This window comes from Orycteropus afer, unplaced genomic scaffold (assembly GCF_000298275.1).
Source record: "Orycteropus afer afer isolate SDZICR_OR568_19922 unplaced genomic scaffold, OryAfe1.0 scaffold00097, whole genome shotgun sequence".
NCBI classification, from domain to species: domain Eukaryota; kingdom Metazoa; phylum Chordata; class Mammalia; order Tubulidentata; family Orycteropodidae; genus Orycteropus; species Orycteropus afer.
In genome coordinates, this window is record NW_006921684.1 from 3539804 (window position 1) to 3557966 (window position 18163).

The following is an 18163-nucleotide window of genomic DNA, read 5'->3' on the forward strand; positions in this document are numbered from 1 at the left end:
TAGGAAAGTTGACACTTAACATTAACCATCACAGATCCTTTTCATTTTCACATAATTTAATCAATCTCTGATTTCTTTGGTTGCTTTAATTTTCAAAAGCCTTTTTCATTGCCCTCAGGTCGAATCTGACTCATAGCGACCCCTCCTTGGGTTTCCAAGGCAGTATCTCTACAAAAGTAGATTGCCCAGTCTTCCTTCTGGGGAGTGGCTGGTGGGTTTGAACCACCAGCCTTCTGGTTAGCAGTCAGATGCCTTAGGCACTGCTCACCCAAGCTCCCTTTCATTCCACATAGTTAATAAATACTAATTTTTGTTTTCTACTTTTTTCTGTAGTTTGATCCCCACCCCGTAATTAGTAATATAAGGTATGATATGAAGATTTAGATTTTTTTTTTCTTTTGCGTAATTACTAAATGGTTGTACCAGCATCATTTGTTGAATAACCCTTCCCTGTCCTACAATATGCTTTTAATATAAAACTGCCTGTACTTTTATTTGTCCTCATATCCTTGAATCAAGTAAATACGTATTCAGACCTTTTCAACTCATTGAAAGTTGTGGGTTTTTTTTTTTTTTTTTTTTCATTTTGTTAGGAGTACCAGTCATCTCCATAACTAGATTTTAAGCATTTTGAGAATAGAAATAATTTCTGAGTCACATTTCTTTCTTTCACAAAATCAAAATTTGTTCTTTAGCTGAATTTGTTAAATTTATCAAAATAAAATCTCTATTAACCCCTGATAATGTGATTCTTAGTGGGGTATCCTAGTTTAATTCTTTTTTCCCCAGGATAAAAACTACAGTTATACAATGAAACTACTCAGAGCAAGGAAACCCCTAGGCTATGGGGACCTCCCTGATCTCTTTCAGTGTGTGAGAGTGCATCATTTGATCTCACAGTCACATAGTTTGAAAATGCAGTGCTTATTGAACACACAGTGGTGCTCTATTAAAAGAATCATGCTTATTAAGGAACTTAGTTGAAAAATAAGCTTTTCCCTTTCTTTCTCCTCCAAAAGCTATTTTTATATTTTAATAGAAAATTGAAATAGGTTTGATTAAAAGAGCCATTTTCTTTTTTCTGGAATTATGTATAAAATGGTTAAAACAAGATGTCTGTATTTTACTGTACAGCATTTACTTTTGGATTAGGAGGATTTTATATAAAGCTACCTTATAAAATTGTTATATACAGAGAGAAAACAGATCTCTTAGAAGAGCAAAATCAATCTCTGCTTCCAAGGCCCACTATCATTTTGTAAAGAAGAAAAAAATAAGTAACTTTTTTTCTTATGATCTTTCTCTTACCAAGTTGTGATCTAGATATGGTGAATATGTTTTTGTTTTTCAGACTATGTTTCAAAAGACTTGGAGCAACACATTTTTTAAATTATTTTGTTGATCATCAATCTAGATAACATAGAAACTGCCTTTTTGACCTTTATAGTTTCACTGGAAAGAAAAAAAAGAAGAGGAATAGGTTTTTGATTCCTTTGTTACATTAAAACAAATTTTTTAAAAAAATTATGTTTATTAGTAGGAGCTCTGGTAGCATAGTGCCTAAGGCATTTGACTGCTAACCAGAAGGCTGGTGGTTCAAACACACCAGCCACTCCTTGGAGGGAAGACTGGGCAATCTACTTCCGTGGAGATACTGCTTTGGAAACCCAAGGAGGGGTCGCTATGTGTTGGGGCTGACTTGATGGCATATAACAACAACAGCGTGTTGATTAGAACTCTAAGTTGATCTCTGCTTGATAGACTGGCAAGACTCAGCGTTTCACTATGATTACCTTTTTTTTTCTTTTATCGATTCTAAATATTTTCATAGTTTAATATCCCTGAAATATAAGTATGCATTTTACAATTGATAGCATCTTGGAATCACTGTGGGCCAAGTGGTGGTGTAGTTGTCTTTACTGGTGCATTTGTAACTTTATCATAGCTCTTTATATCTGTCATATCTGTTGAATTACATGTACTTTTGATACTACACATGTTAAATTTAGAATGTCACCCTAGTTGAATAATAAATCTTTCTAGTAACATCAAGAAAGCATCCGTCTCAAATCATGTAGAATTTGTTAGTGGCTGAGAAAATACCCCAGCAACACTAGTAAATGTTCTTTCAAGAAATCCAATGCTCTTGATAACTCAGAGAATGAAATTATTAGGGGAAAAAATGCATTGTATTATGGTTAAGTGAGCACTAGTTTTCTTTCTTCATGATTTTACTGGTATGTCTTAAAACCAGTGGCACTGTGGACTCTTAATACAATAATTGTTTGCTTTTTAAATGATGACAGGATCCTTTTCCTTTTTATTTGTCTGAAGACTTAGGCAGACAACTTGAAAATGAAGATCTTTAGTTCTTTTTTGTCACTTTTAACTTCCATTATCATTAGAGTGCTGTTTACTTTAAAAGACAGGCAGTATAGTGTTGTGAGACGAATATAAAACCAGGAGTTGGAAGACCTATTTTCAAATTCTGGCCTTACTACGTACTTACTATTTTACTTGGCCAAATCAGGTCACTTGAGCCATCATAAAAAATTACAGATATACCATGTTACTACTGAAAGCTTTAAATTTGATTGAAGAACATATAATAATAGAGAATGTTCAGCAAAGATGGGGGTAGTTTCATATTCTAGTGACTCTGGCAGAATTGAATACGATAGGATATTTAACCACTACCTCAGAATGTTTTTTGTTTCTTTTTTCAAACTTTGTGGTCATCTTTTAATCATGCATATCAATGGTTTGATATATGTTATGGAAAATTTGTGTCTCTCAGTTTGAATCAAAATCCTTATACACAAGAAAGCAGGGAAATGAGAAGGAAGGAACCCTTACGGAAACACACTTCTTTGCTAGTCATATTTGCTGTTTCTTAGAACTGCTGAATCAGTAATTTGTGCTGGGATTCTGAGGAAGTTTGCACAGCTTGCTGTAACAGGAAATTACAGTCTTTATTTATCATAACATAAAGGGAGCTTTGGGAGAAGAAAGGTGGGGATTTGCAGGTAAAATTAAAACTGACTTTACAGTTGTAATAGTGATTCTAAGTGACTTTTTCTTAATCTTCCTATTGTGATTTGGGTGAAATTTTACAAAGCAGCTTCGTTTTACATTCAACAGTGCGTACTCATTTTGTTTTTTTAACACTAGTTGCAATCCCCACAGTGTACCAGCTCTCTTCCTACTTCTTCTGTGTGGTTACCCTTTCCCTGTGTCCTCTTGCCTATACATTCCTGCCTCCCTGTGTAATTTTTCTAATTTTCTTTTGAAAAACATGTTAAAAACTCAGATTTGTATATCTTTTTTACATGTCTTGCCTCAAAAAATATTTGATATAATTAGTACCTTTGAAAACATATACCAAATACATACTCAGTGTTCTTTTGATTTAAAATTCCTTGTTACTTACATTTCCTGAAGGTGACAAACCTGTCTTATTCATCTTTGTGTAGCCATTCAGTAAGTGTTACTGATTTAATTTCATTTTGTAAGTTTAATTATGTATAATTCAGTTTGTGCATTTTCTAACCTCATATATTTTGTGGCCACTTGAAAACTTCTGAAAGAGTTGGTTTGGTAGAAGGAAATACATTAAGGTTTGGAATTACACCATATACTTCTAATTAATTTAAAGTAATATTTCAGTAGTAAAAGAAATGATACTGCTTTTGAGTTGTGTCTATTTCTTGAAGAAAAAATAGGACTATGTAAATTAAGCGCATATAGTAATATTCTAGGGTAGTTTCTGAACATTCACAATGTGTTGTAATGATTATATATTTGTTATTATTATTTCTTTAAAAATTATTCTGTCTGCTTACGATACAAATTCTCACCATCATTTCCCTCCTGTAGTATAAAAAATAGAGTGCTTCTCAGAAACAGGATAAAATATTTGAGAACACATACACTGAATTGTCTGTAGAGTTTATAGCAGAAGATGGAGGAGAACCAAAGGACAGTGTTAGGAGAAAGACAAGAAAAGCTGTGTATAAGTTAGATACAATGTCTGCAATTTCTAGCTGAAGTATTTTAACTTTTACTATAGGACTTTTATTTTGGTGTTTATTTTCTTTAAAGCAGTTCTTATTAAGATTGTCAGTACTGGTTGTAATTATACAAAATAATTTTAATTATGAATTTAATAATTTATTTTATATATGTTCTAAAGCATTGAAAGAGAACAGCTCAGAAGTTGTTCAGCCTTTTTTAATGGGTTGTGGAACCAAGGAACCGAAGATCACTCAGCTATGTTTGGCAGCCATTCAGAGACTTATGTCACATGAAGTCGTTTCTGAGGTAATATGAAGATTTTTATCTGAAATGTACACCTAAGAATAGAATCAGGAATTTTTATGGGGGGAGAATGAAACATATTTGGTAGTTAATATAAGTCAGTTTTATAAATAACAATATTTGAAGGAAACGACTTAATTTTAAAATATTGCCAGTCTATTAAATATTCATAAAAAATGAAGATGAAGTGCATTTTCTCCAGTCATTTGTAATCTAAGGCATCACAGTTCAGTAATACAGGTGATAGTTTTGAGAACCAAGCAACTTTTCATTATTATTGCAGTTACATAATTCATACATTTTGGAAAAATGGTAGGAGGAAAAATGATTGGCTTGTTTCCTAGATCATCTGAATTGATAACTTGTTGTTCCTTAACTTTAGTGTATTGTTTATATCTAACCTTAGGATGGTAAAGCAAAAAAAAAAATTATCCCTATGAATCTACATCCTGCTTTCAAATTTAATGATAATACTTTAATCATGTGTACCATAAACAACCAAACAAAACAAACAAACAAACTCACTGACACCGAGTTGATTATGACTCACAGTGACCCCTCTTTGGGTTCCGAGGAGGTACCTCTATGGAAGTGGATTGTGGATTGCCCAGTTTTCCTTCCAAGGAGTGGCTGGCTGGTCGATTTGAACCACAAGCCATCTGGTTAACAGTGTGTGCCACTAGGTACTAGGATAGAAGTGAAGGTACTATAATAGAAGTGGTAAATACTTTTGTCCTTATTATAGTATTCTAAACAATGTTAGATTTGATTGAACTTATAAATGTGTTGTTAATTTAAGTTTCATTTTGCTATTTATGTTACATATTATAGGTGAAATAATAAATAAGAACCAGTAGCAGAGTCAATTAATTTGAGTATGTCCATATTATTTCTAAGTGTCTAAATGAAATACACACTCATATTACTATGAAAATGAGCTTTGGTTTTGACTAAGTATTTTAGAACTGCATGCTGCTATTTGAGTGGGGTATTACATTTTAGAGAAATTTACTTTTTCAAAAAGAAAATTAACTGGTTGCATGTCTCAAGTTGGTCGAGAGAACTGTTTGGATCAGTAGATCTAAAAACAGATTTTTGTTGTATTCAAGAGAGGTAAGGGTTGTGCTCAATTTCTCACTTAGGACCTAAACACATACATTTTATTTGTTGACAATAATTAAAATAATTATTTTACAGACTGCAGCTGGAAATATAATTAACATGCTTTGGCAGCTAATGGAAAATAGTCTTGAAGAACTTAAGCTACTTCAAACAGTTCTTGTTCTTTTAACAACCAATACAGTAGTTCATGATGAGGCACTCTCTAAGGTAGGAAACCTGTTTGCAAATGCTTAGACCAGTGTTGAATAAATAGTCTGAAAGAGAAAAAAGTCTGGTGTAGTTTGAACCAAAAGCTTCTTCTCTGTAGCTATTATGATGATTAACATTATACATTAATATCATGGGTGACTTACTTTCCCCAGATTACAGTTGAAATTAGGTTAGGGTGCTTAAGTAAAGCTCCTTGGATATAGCTGACAGGATTAGTTACCAATAGAAAATAGAAAAACAGAAAGATAGCAGAATAGGAATAGAGGGAAAGGGAAGTGGGAAAAAGAAAATATTGAGAGTTATCTGTGCTCTGCATTACTGCCTGTGTATTTTAGACTCCTTGTGATAGTCATCCCCTTTTGAAAATAATTTTCATATAGCTGTGATATATAAATCGCTTTTAAATTTACCTGTTTCCCTTAAGTGACTGGAAAAGTCTCCTTTCTGCATTTACACTAGATAAGCTGTATATATGATAGCTATTTCTCATTTCCTCCCCACTCCCAACCTCTTTGGTAATATATAACAGTGATTCTATTATTACTCACTCTTTAAAAAAGTTTTGTTTTTATTTTTTAAATTATGAAATATTTCTAAAGAACAAAATATAGAGATTAATATAAGGAAGAGTCTTCAATTAATGGTCTATTACCAAAAATTTCTCTGGATTTTAAGTTACAGTTCTATTATAATTTCATGGGTTACATCAGATAAAGATTATAGCCATACTCTTCAGTCTTAACAATAAATGAAAATTGATTTTTAGGCAATTGTTCTTTGTTTTCGACTACACTTCACAAAAGATAATATTACAAATAATACAGCTGCTGCTACAGTGCGACAAGTTGTAACTGTTGTTTTTGAAAGGATGGTTGCTGAAGATGTACGACACAAAGGTAAAGTAATAAAGATTGTCCCCTTTGATGGTGGGTGGGTTTTTACATACATGATTTTACTTTTATTGATGCTCCTCCTTTGTCCTATGAATTTGAGAATACCCCAAAGGTAGAATACTTTAAAAATGTGTCTGTACTAGTGACATCATTATTTACATTGTATTCTGGTAGTGTAGTGCCTAAGGCACTGACTGCTAACCAGGAGGCTGGCGGTTCAAACCCACCAGCCACTCCTCGGACGGAAGGTTGGGCAATATACTTCCGTAGTGATACTGCCTTGGAAACCTAAGGAGGGGTCGCTATGAGTCAGGTCTGACTTGACGGCACGTAGCAACAACAACATTAGTAACTATCAGTGCCTTATTTTTCCCAATAGTGGCAATTTAAAAATAAACCCCTCACAATTTTATCACTCTTAAGAATTTGACTCTCATTTTCCATGTTCATTTCTAATATATATGCATAATTTCCTATTGAAGATGAAATTTTATGCTTTTAAATGAAGTATTATATATTTTTAACCAAATACATTATATGAATTTTTCAAGTAATTCTTTTATCTTCATAATTAAACTTTTAATGGTTATTTTATATATGTAGCTACTCTGTAATTTATTGAAGTCTGTTTGTCACATACTGTGTTCGATATTTCAGTGCCTTTCTACATACATATTTTTCAACCTTAAGAATCATTTCTTTAGAATAAAGTCCCAAGAGTGGGCTTCCCTCATGTAAATTTTTGTCTATGCCTATTAATGTGTTAATCAAGAAAATTTATGTAAAGATTATTTTCATCAGATACCTTTATTTTAATTTTTAACATCTTTTTCTCTGTGACTTTAAAAGCTTCCTGGAAACTTAAAACATATCCTTTCAAAGATCTGACAGATACTTCCTGTTTCTGTTATAATTTCTATAATTTTATAAGTTTTCATAAGAGGTGTTATATTTTTCATTTATCATCCTGACTGGATGAAGGGTAAATTTTTTCCTATAATCAGTTGAAAAGATCACAGAGTGCTGCAATCATGAGGAAGCTGTGTGCTTCATGTAATCAAGGATTGAAAGATTAAACTGTTTTTCTCCTTGCATAATTTATGTGTTTTACAATCTTTCATTACATTAAAAGCTCTCTTGGCAATACAGGTAAAAAAAAATATATATATATGGCAGTGCTGGTAACTAAGAGTAAGATAACCTATTCTTAAAATTACTTCACTGTTCATGAAATTAACCATCAATCAATGGTCAGATTTTTCACATTCAGTGTCAGGCATTCTTAACCCATTGGGTCATTAGAATACTTCCTCTGACTTTTGTAGCTTGATTTTTCTGTGTTTTTCCTGAGAGTAAAACTGGGTGTAATTCTAGCATTTTGGAATGTTAAGGAATTAATGTTAAAGCATACCACATTGGTTGAAATATTCGTAACCACATTTAATAAAAATAGAGCAGTTGTCCAGTATGAATGCTTCATAAATTCAAGACCTCAATACAATTTCTGGATTGATAGTTTAAGCTGTGTATCTCTGAAGGCAAGTATGTCATTTAATACTTTCTAATAAGGTAGAAAATAGTTAGGATCTCTTTCAAGTAGTTACTAAGTCAACATATATTTAAAACAGGCTCTCATAATTTATAGGTAATGATATCTTATTAGTACTAAAATAAATGCTGAATTGGAAAACACCATGCTAGCTGAATCTTAGCTAATGTATACCTGTAACGTTGACTTAGTAATTGTGGCAGGTCAAGCAATTAATTCTAGTAAAAATGCTAAGATGATATAGTAATTAACCTTATGATAAACTTTGGTGTGTTTGATTATTTAAAAGCGTAAAGATTATGTGAATTTCAAATGCATGAAATAAAGAGGTTGGAGGGTGGGAGACTGAGAAAATCACATGTATGAACAAAAATACTAGGCTCGTTAAAGGGAATATGAGATAATAAAGACTGATTTTTATGGTGTTTTGTATAAAAATAAACCACCAAAATTTTTTTTTCCCACTTTGGAGACATAGTTCGGAACTTAAACTTTATAGTTCTATAAACAAGTCTTTATTTTATACATAACTTTTAGAATAGTCTATATGATGTACTATAGGCCATTATAAACTCCTAAAATCTATCTTGTATTGATTGCAGTTATTACCGAACAGCCAGTACTGATCCAGGGAAACAGTAATAGAAGATCTGTCAGTACCCTCAAACCTTGTGCTAAAGATGCATATATGCTTTTTCAGGTATTTCAATTGAGAAAAATAATTTTTGTTATAAATATAATTTTGTGTGAATTATTTTTAAAATGTATGCCTGATTTAATTTTTCTTATTAAAATGTCAGAAGTAGAATTAAATAAGAAAGTTCTAATAAATCTAAAAAATTCAACATTTACTATATAGTAGGTAACACGATGAACTGTTAGGGTTCACTTCCGTTGAGTTGATTCAACTCATATCGACCCCTCCTTGGGTTTCCAAGGCGATATCTCTATGGAAGTAGATTGCCCAGTCTTCCTTCCAAGGAGTGGCTGGTGGGTTTGAACTGCCAGCCTTCTGGTTAGCAGTCACATACCTTAGGCACTATACCACCATAGAGTGTCTATTAAACAAATAGAATGAATTAAACTCTGAACTAGAAAATAAGTTTACAGGTATCCCTTGCTTTGAGAAAGTTTGCTTTATGCCATGTTGCTTTTATAAAGAACCTACATCAGTACCTGTTTCAGTAACCAAAGGAAATCCCAAGAGGATTTTCACTATTATTAAGAGAGGCAAAAAGAGAAACTACCTTGCAGTGTTAGTGTTGCAATGAGCTATTAAAGAGACAGTGTGCACCCATGCAGTGAGAGTAGCCAGAGTCACCACCCTGGGAACTACACCCAGCATCTTGGCCTCAAGCCACCATAGCTTTGAGCTGTGTCTGTGAACACTATTCATTAGTGTTATTTTAGATTGTTTGGGTCTGGGAACAATCAGAAAGTTTTCCGATATAAATTCATGGTAATTACTTCTTTGCTTTATACCATTTTGGCTTATGAAAGGTTTCATAGGAATGCTCTATTTTCCTATATCAAGGGAAACTTGTGTTAGGGGTAACTAGACTCACATGAGGTCACCATGAGTTGGATGGAACTAGTTTAAGGTTCTGGATGATGTGAACAGTTTTGCACTCGACTACTAACTGAAAGGTTGGTAGTTTGAAACCCCACAGCCGTGCCATGGATGACAGGCCTGGAGATCTACTTCTGAAAGATTCGAAAGATGATAGCCATCAAAAACCATATGGAGCACAGTTCTACTCTGAAACACTTGGGGTTGCCATGAGGAAGAATCAACATGACAGCAACTGGTTTTTTGCTTTTTAGTTATATACAGAACAATTCCTTTAACAAGGAAAATTTAAATAAACTTCTGTATTTAATATAGGGAGCTCTGGTAGCATAGTGGCTAAGGCACTTGACTGCTAACCAGAAGGCTGGCAGTTCATACCCACCAGCCACTCCTTGGAAGGAAGGTTGGGCAATCTACTTCCGTAGTGATACCACCTCAGAAACCCAAGGAGGGGTTGCTATGAATCGGGTTTGACTTGACGGCAGTGAGTTAGTTAGTTCTCTAATGTAATTTGATATACAGATATCTGTTTTTTACCTTTCTTATTATGGATAAGTCTTTTAAGTAAAATAAGATTGAGCTGCACTGAAAATTTTAGTAATTTGGATTAGAGTTGCTTTAAGTGGGTTATCACTAAAAGACTGTTAATTTAGCCAATTATCTGTACATGCTATATATTGTCAATGATTTAACATTGTTTAGAAGTTTATTTATAGAATCTATCAAATACACAATTTGCCAAAATTTGAATTACTAAAGCTTAGTTTATAAGAAGCAAAAATGACTGTTATATAAGAAGAGAGAAATTTTTTTTCTTCTTAATTTTGTCAACCATAAGTTTTAAAAGATACATTTTATTCTAAATGTGAAATTGTTTGATTTATTTTCCCAGGACCTTTGTCAATTGGTTAATGCGGATGCCCCTTACTGGCTAGTAGGCATGACAGAAATGACTCGGACATTTGGCCTCGAATTACTTGAGTCAGTCTTGAATGATTTTCCACAAGTCTTTTTACAAGTAAGCCATTTGTAGTATCTTGCGGCAAGTTTAGTCTTTAATTTTTTTCAGATATCATTTTATTAAGAAAGTAACAGGTTTTTTTTTTTATGTTAAAAAATGAAAAGAATTATGTCCTCAGACTTTAGAGATAACAATTTAGTTTTATCTCACATTTCTTTAATGCCTTAGCATTATGAAATTTTAACACTAGAGGGAATCTTACAGATTATAGCCAGGTGTTTCCCAGCCTATAGGTCTATAAAGGGACTGTGGTATGTGAGTTACTGTTATAATATTTAAAAGCCTAGTAGCAATTCTGCTACTGATTTTTACTTATGTATGTAACTGTTTTTTGGATAATTTAAATGGAAAAAAGAATTAGTCAGTGCTTAACAAGTAGAGTGTGCAATGTAAACTATTTCAAAACAAAGTTAATAGGGAAAAAAGTAAGAACAATTCAGACTTACCATTTTACTTATAAGAAACTGAAGTCCAGAAATAATTCAGTGACTTACACAGAGTACCTTAGTTATTAGCAGATCTTGAACTAAAATTAAATCTTTCAACCACTAATTTAGCTCTTTCTTCAACCATGCTGCCTTCCTAATTGCTCTTATCTACAAAATATGTGAGTCAAGTGCCCTGAATACTTTAAAATCCTTTAGCTCAAGGGTTGGGGCTGAAAATTTTTTTATATGGCTCATGATTTTGGTATGATTAGGCAGTTGGTAAATGCTTTTGGTGATAATGAACAATATTAACTGATGCTTTCCTTCCTTGTAGTAGAATAAGCAATATTTAGATTTAACTTCTCCAACACTTATATATATATAAATTAACAGTCATAATAACAACCATTTTTTGAGTGCCTTCTAAATGCTGTGATTGTGCTAAGTTTCCTAACATATCACATTAAATTTAATTTTCATAAAATCCCTGAGATATACTATGAGTAAATTGAGACTTGCATAGGGTTAAGTAATAATTCAAGGTTACATGATTTATAAATGACAGTTGGAATTTGAACCCAGGCTGATCCAGATTCCAAATCAGTTTCTTCTCTTTTTCTTTTATACCCCACATTATAGCCATCACCTTAAAAATATGTTCAAGAATCAGTCACTTCATCCTACTTCCACCACAGTCATCCTAATCCAAGCCACCATTACTCCTTGCCTGAATTGTTGCATTTGCTTCCTAACTGTTCTCTTTGCATGTATACTTGCCCTGTTTTACCATAGTTGGTTGTCACATCACACCCAGAATGAACTTGTAAAATAAATCAGATCTTTTCAGTCCTTTGTAAAAAGTGCTTCAGTAGATGTCCTCTTCACCCACTATAGAAGATGAACTGCTTTTTATGGTCTTTGGGACTTTCCATGTCCTAGTTTCCAGTATTGCTTGATTTTATTTCTTCCTACTCTTCTTCTTTTCCACACTGTCTTCCTTGCTGTTCCTTAAGTGCCCCAAGCAGATTTCTTGCACCTAACAGTTTTCTGGGCCTGGAATTATTTTCTCCCATATGGGTTGCTTCCTTTCTTTTTTGAGGACTTTGTTCAACTATCACCTTATCAGAAAAACCTTCCCTAACCACTCTGTATAAATTGACAGCCTGTTTTTCGTGCCACTTCCTTACCTTTCTTACCTCTTATTTTTCTTTCTACCACTTACCACCTCCTGATATACATATATTTGTATATTAGTTTATTTTCTCTTTTCCCTTCTGAGAAGGTAAACTCTGTGAGGCAGGGACTTAGTTCACTGTTGTACAGCTGCCTAGAATAGTGTGGCATGTTGTAGATGTTTAATAAATATTTGTAGAATCATTAAGTTGGTAAATTAATATGAATTAGAAATTTTGATAGCTTGGATGGTGTTTTCTGACTTTGTAGGAAAAGATTTGAAAACATTTTGCCAGACTTACTGAATTATTCCCATAAATTCCTACTCTACTTTTATTCTTCCTGCTGTGTGTGTGTGTGTATGGGAGAGGGGAATTAGTCTCTGTACGATTCTAACTTTAGTCTTGTAAAATTTTCTTCCATAGAGGTAATTATTTGTTTTCATTTACTTACCATTCACTCATTTAACCACTACTAAACAGTCAACTATAATGTGCTTGTTTATGGGTTCAGTGCCCAGGATTTAGAAGTTAAATAAGACTAATAAGTGCTTATAAGTCTAGTGGGGAGAAATATATTAATTTAATGATAAGATGTGTAATGAGTTCTGTGAAAGAAAAGTGTAAAAAAGTGCGGTGGAACTGAATAACAGAAGTAGCAAACCTGGTTGGTGTGTAGGGGACAGGGCTTATACCTCAAAGGATGAAGGGAAGTTAGGAGCTAGGTAGAATAGGAAAAGAATACTGCAGACAGAGGATATTGTAAGAGCAGTGACCCTGAGAAAGGTTTTGTCTTCTCTTCTAGAAAATAAGCTCCATAGAGTTGGGACGTTGAAAATTGTGTTTGGTAGAATGAAAACGGGAAGCACAAGGAGGAAATGGGATGTGTGATGTTACATTGTGGGGATTGCAATCAGTGGCAGGAAACATGAGTGTGAACTGTTGAATGGAAAACTGATTTGCTTTGTAAAAGTTAAATCACAGTCAGAAGTTAAAAAAAAAAAGCAAAAACAGTGTTTAACACTGTATCCTCATTGCCTCGCTCAGTATTCAACACATATTAGGCACTCATATATAATTGCTAGGAGCTCTGGTAGCATAGTGGCTAAGGCACTTGACTGCTAACCTGAGGCTGGTGGTTCAAACCCACCAGCCACTCCTGGGAAGGAAGATGGGGCAATCTACTTCTGTAGTGATACTGCCTCGGAAACCCAAGGAGGGGTCGCTATGAGTCGGGGCCGACTCGATGGCACACAACAACAACAACATGTAATTGCTGAATAAACGAATGAATTATTGGAGTGGATGAGGAAAAAGGCCCTATCAAAGATAACTTTCAGCTCTCTGGCTTAAGCAATGAGCCATTTGCTAAGATGGCTCACTACTTATTACATGGGAAAGATTAAGCAGTTTTGTACATAGCAATTTTGAAATGTCTGAGACACAAAATGTTAGTTGGTTCTTTGAATCTTGAGCTTGGAAGGAAAGTCTAGGCTAAAGTTATAAATGTTCATGTCATTGGCATATAGTTGTTAGTTGAAGATGGAATATAGTAACCTATGGTGAAAGCTTAGAGTAGGAAGAGAAGGCCTAGCACTCTGGAGTTCTGAGGAACTTCAACATTAAAGGGTTGGGTATGAGAGTAGAGCATGCAAAAGGTACTGAGAACAGAGGGCCACAAAAGGCAGGAACAAATCTGAGAGACTGCCACATAATAAAAGACAAAGGCAAACTTTCAAGATGAACCAAATAATGACTTACGTCAGGTGCTTCTAAGAAATTTGGTAAGATGAAGACTGAAAAGTCATTTCTTTGGTCTTAGAGATCATGGTGACTATAGTAAGAATAGCTTCAGTGGTATAAAGGTGGTTTTTGCTGGTGGTGGTAAAAGAAACCCAATTAATTGAGTCGTGAGGGAGAGGACCAGTAGTATTGTAGATAAAACTTGTAGGAGTTGTCTATAATATTTTAATATTAGCCAGTAACTAAAATAATTATTTTTATAAAGCATGAAAATGGACTTAACTATGGTTTTCATTTTGTTAGTCAAAGAAACTGTACATGCAAGAGTAGAATTTCAGATCACTTAACTCTTAAGAACCTATTTTGTGGGGAAAGAATTTAAAAGTACCGTTAAAATACATATATGAGGAATAATGTACATCTAACTTATCTCTAGGAGGTGAGATTAGACAAGACTTTTATTGTCATCTTTTTACTTACCTGATTTTTGAGTTTTTTTTAATGAGTCTGAGTTTTTGAAAGATACATTTTAAAAATTTTTTGATTTTTTTTTTTTTTTTTTTAGCAAGTAAATTTTTCTGTGCTGCGTTTTCCATTTCTGTAAGATTAAAGGATTGGATTAGATGGTTTTTATGATTTTCATTCTCAGCTCTGATGGTATTTAGGTAATTAAAACAACAAAATCAAATATACATTGAGATTAGTCATTAGATGCAGACTAGGCCTTATATTGTTAGTAAGTGGGACTACTCTTGGCTTGTAATAGAGACAGGGAAGTAATAGATTAAGAAAGTCTTTCTAAGTAATGTTCCATGACCAAAAGTAGAATTTAAGAACTCTTTGCAAAATTCTCCAGACTTGTAAAATAGTCATGCATTTTGTCAATTTTTATTAAGTTCATTGTGTTCTGTTTAAGCAATCTAAGTAGAACAAAATTTTAAAAGTTAATCATTAAATCTTCTTTGCTTGAATGGAATTGTTATCTCTGCAAAATAAAATCAGTGAATTGTGTAACTTCTTATACTTTACGTAATCATTGTTTCTCTGCCCAGCTGCCTAAATTAAATGCTTTTCTGTTTGAATTTGAGTAATATTTTCTTTCTTCAATTTTTCATGCTTTTAAATTGTCAATGTCTAACTGAAATTAAAGGAGGGTGCTCTAGTTACTAGTAATAAGCAACAATTACTCAGTTCCAAAATTATTTAATGTTCCTTTTTAACTTAACCTTTTAAAACTTCTTGAAATATTATCACTTTGATCTTGTACTCTCAAAAAATAACATTAATTTCAGAATTTTGTACAAACTGTATAATAGTAAATGATATAAACTTATAATAATAATAATAAAGTTAAATTATTCATACTGATTAAATTTTATTTTCTCTGACACTATTTTAAAAATATTAAGTGCAACCTGACCCTGTGGGCCTCTCAGGAGTGTCCCATGCCAGAGCAAACTGTAGCCCCGAATCATTGCCTGGCCTCCTTGTCCATAGGTTGCAGACACTGAAGCGGCTTGTACAGTGGGGGATGTGGGGGAGTGGTCAAACAAATTCTCTTTTTTAATTTAATTCTTTTTTTCTTTTGCTAGCACCAAGAATTTAGTTTCCTCCTCAAAGAAAGGGTGTGTCCTCTTGTGATAAAGCTGTTTTCTCCAAATATAAAGTTCAGACAAGGTTCCAGCACTTCATCTTCCCCAGCACCAGTTGAAAAACCATATTTTCCCATCTGCATGCGTTTGCTGAGAGTAGTGTCCGTTCTAATTAAGCAGTTTTACAGCCTTTTGGTAAGTGCTAATTTCCATACATGATCCTGTGTATAATCACATGCAGTTCTCTTTTGCAAGGTGTTCTATTATAATGTGCTTCTCACTTTATTTTAGCAGAATTTGTTTGAGTACCAGCAGACGTTCTCCTGGATACTCATTCATTCGTCCTTTCTGGAATTATGCTTTTGTTTATATAGTGTTTTTAATGTTTAACAAGGGTGGTCATGACCTCTTGTCTGAAAGCAGCATAGGCTTTATGAGTTTGGGGACTTGGCTTCTTACCTAATTGCCTGTATGTCATCTGAAGGATAATTGGAATTGTATCATTAATTCATTCTGCTTTCATTTGTACTGTTTTTGTGTATCCTAACAGAAGTAAAGAAGTTAAAGATTTTGTAAGCTAGAATTAGAAATAAAGTATTTTGACTTGCAGTGTAATCCTGTATCTGTTCTCTTGCATCAATTTATGACTGTAGAATATGCTATGATATCCCTAGTCATAATTTTTAATGTAATGATTTGTTATTAAATATTCAAATAATAATATCATCTTTGAGAAAAATAATGTATATATGTAGTTTTCATTTTATTTAAGGCAAATTCAGCATTGTATCTAATTTTTCTTTAGCATTTGTATCTTTATGTTTAATGAACAAATGTAATTGGTTATTGATCACCAATTTGAGTAATTACTATGCTAAATATTAGTGGTAACCAATCATCTCTCAAACTAATGAATGATAGAGTTTCTACTAAATTCTATGAGCACTTTTTAAAATAAAATTTATTCTCTATGTTACACTTGTCACAGATTTTCTTTTTATAGCGTAGATCCATTTATCCAGAGCATTTGGAAATAATCTTGCTATAATCATTTATGTCTCCACACGATATGTCTTAAATCGTTTTATACACATTGATGTAATTAATACATTATTTAGAAATACCTGTAGGAAATCAAATCATTTCAGGATGTATAGTTATTTAATGATGCTGCATAAGCTATCAAAATTTGGTGCCAAAGATTTGAGAGTCTTTTGATATATTCAAAAGACTTGGACTTTTTGTGCTACCAAAATATAATAACATATGAATGAATATTTAGGTATATAAGTTCATGATCTTAATTTTTCATAGCTACATCTTTCTCTGTAAGCACTGACTTTTTTGTTTTTAAATTACAATCACTGTTATCCCAAATGTAAGGTCTTCCATAGAGTTTCCAGTAATTATATTTAATTGAAAAATCGAAACATTATTGTCTTGTTGGGATACAATTAAAATTCTGATGAGTCTTCACATTGATTTACTTTTTAGAAGCTTTGAAAGGTCATTTGGCATTTCTTGCAAATAAGTTAAAATTAATTTCTCTAAAGATCAAAAGCTTTTACCTGTCACCTATATATCTGTTTATAATCTGTTATAAGAAATAAGCTTTCAATTTAAAAATGTAAACAAAATGGTAAAGATGAAAATAAAATAACCCAATTGCTGTTGAGTTGATTCTGACTCATAGCTACCCTGTAGAATAAGGTAGAACCGCCCCATAGGGTTTCCAAGGTTGTAAGGCTTTACAAAAGCAGACTGCCACATTGTTCTCCCACAGAGCAACTGGTGTTTTAGAATCACCAACCTTTTGGTTAGTAGCCAAGCACTTAAGCCAGTCTGTGTGGAAAGTTGGGAGTATGGGTGATGTTTTTTGTTTTTGTTTTTTCAAAGAGAAATACAAAGCCAGTATAGTTGACATTAAACAAAATAATAAACTAGTTGCTATTGACTCATGATGACCCTGTGTATGTCAGACTAGAGCTTTACTCCATACGGTTTTCATGGCAAATGTTTTGGTAGTAGATCACTAGACCTTCCTTCCAAGTTGCCTCTGGGTGTACTCAGATCTCTAACCTTTTAGTTAGCAGCCAGACACGTTCTCTCTTTGCGTTATGCTATTAGTTGCTATTGAATTAAGTGGCCAGGCCATGTGGTGGTTGTTGTTAGGTGCCACTTAGTCGATTTTGACTCATAGTGACTCCATGTGACAGAGAAGAACTGCCTATAGGATTTTCTAGGTTGTAATCTTTATGGGAGCAGATCCTCAGATCTTTCTCCCATGGAGCTGCTGGATGGGTTCAAACCACTAACTTTTTTATTAGTAGCTGAATGCTTAATTGTTGTACCACCCGGGCTTCTTCAGAGTATTTAGAATGTACTTATTCCTGGGCATAGGCCAACTATGTACCATCTCCCTGCTATTTCCTAAATAGTATCAGGGTTGTCTTAGGAGGACTGCATCGTCTTTATTTATTTTTTTATTTTTGTAAATTTTATTTTGATTTGGGTGAAGATTTACAGAGTAAATTCACTTTTCATAC

The 18163-nt window shown here is 33.3% G+C and overlaps 1 protein-coding gene across 1 annotated transcript in view; it reads left to right on the plus strand.

The window, feature by feature from the left end:
• The window catches only part of MON2 (MON2 homolog, regulator of endosome-to-Golgi trafficking), a 213996-nt gene that overhangs the window by 51281 nt on the left and 144552 nt on the right, over positions 1–18163 (plus strand). The window contains exons 3-8 of the mRNA XM_042781208.1: positions 4193–4320; positions 5515–5646; positions 6416–6545; positions 8694–8791; positions 10554–10679; positions 15618–15812. Of these exons, the coding sequence (XP_042637142.1) occupies positions 4193–4320; positions 5515–5646; positions 6416–6545; positions 8694–8791; positions 10554–10679; positions 15618–15812 (809 nt within the window). The remainder of the gene's footprint in view (positions 1–4192; positions 4321–5514; positions 5647–6415; positions 6546–8693; positions 8792–10553; positions 10680–15617; positions 15813–18163) is intronic.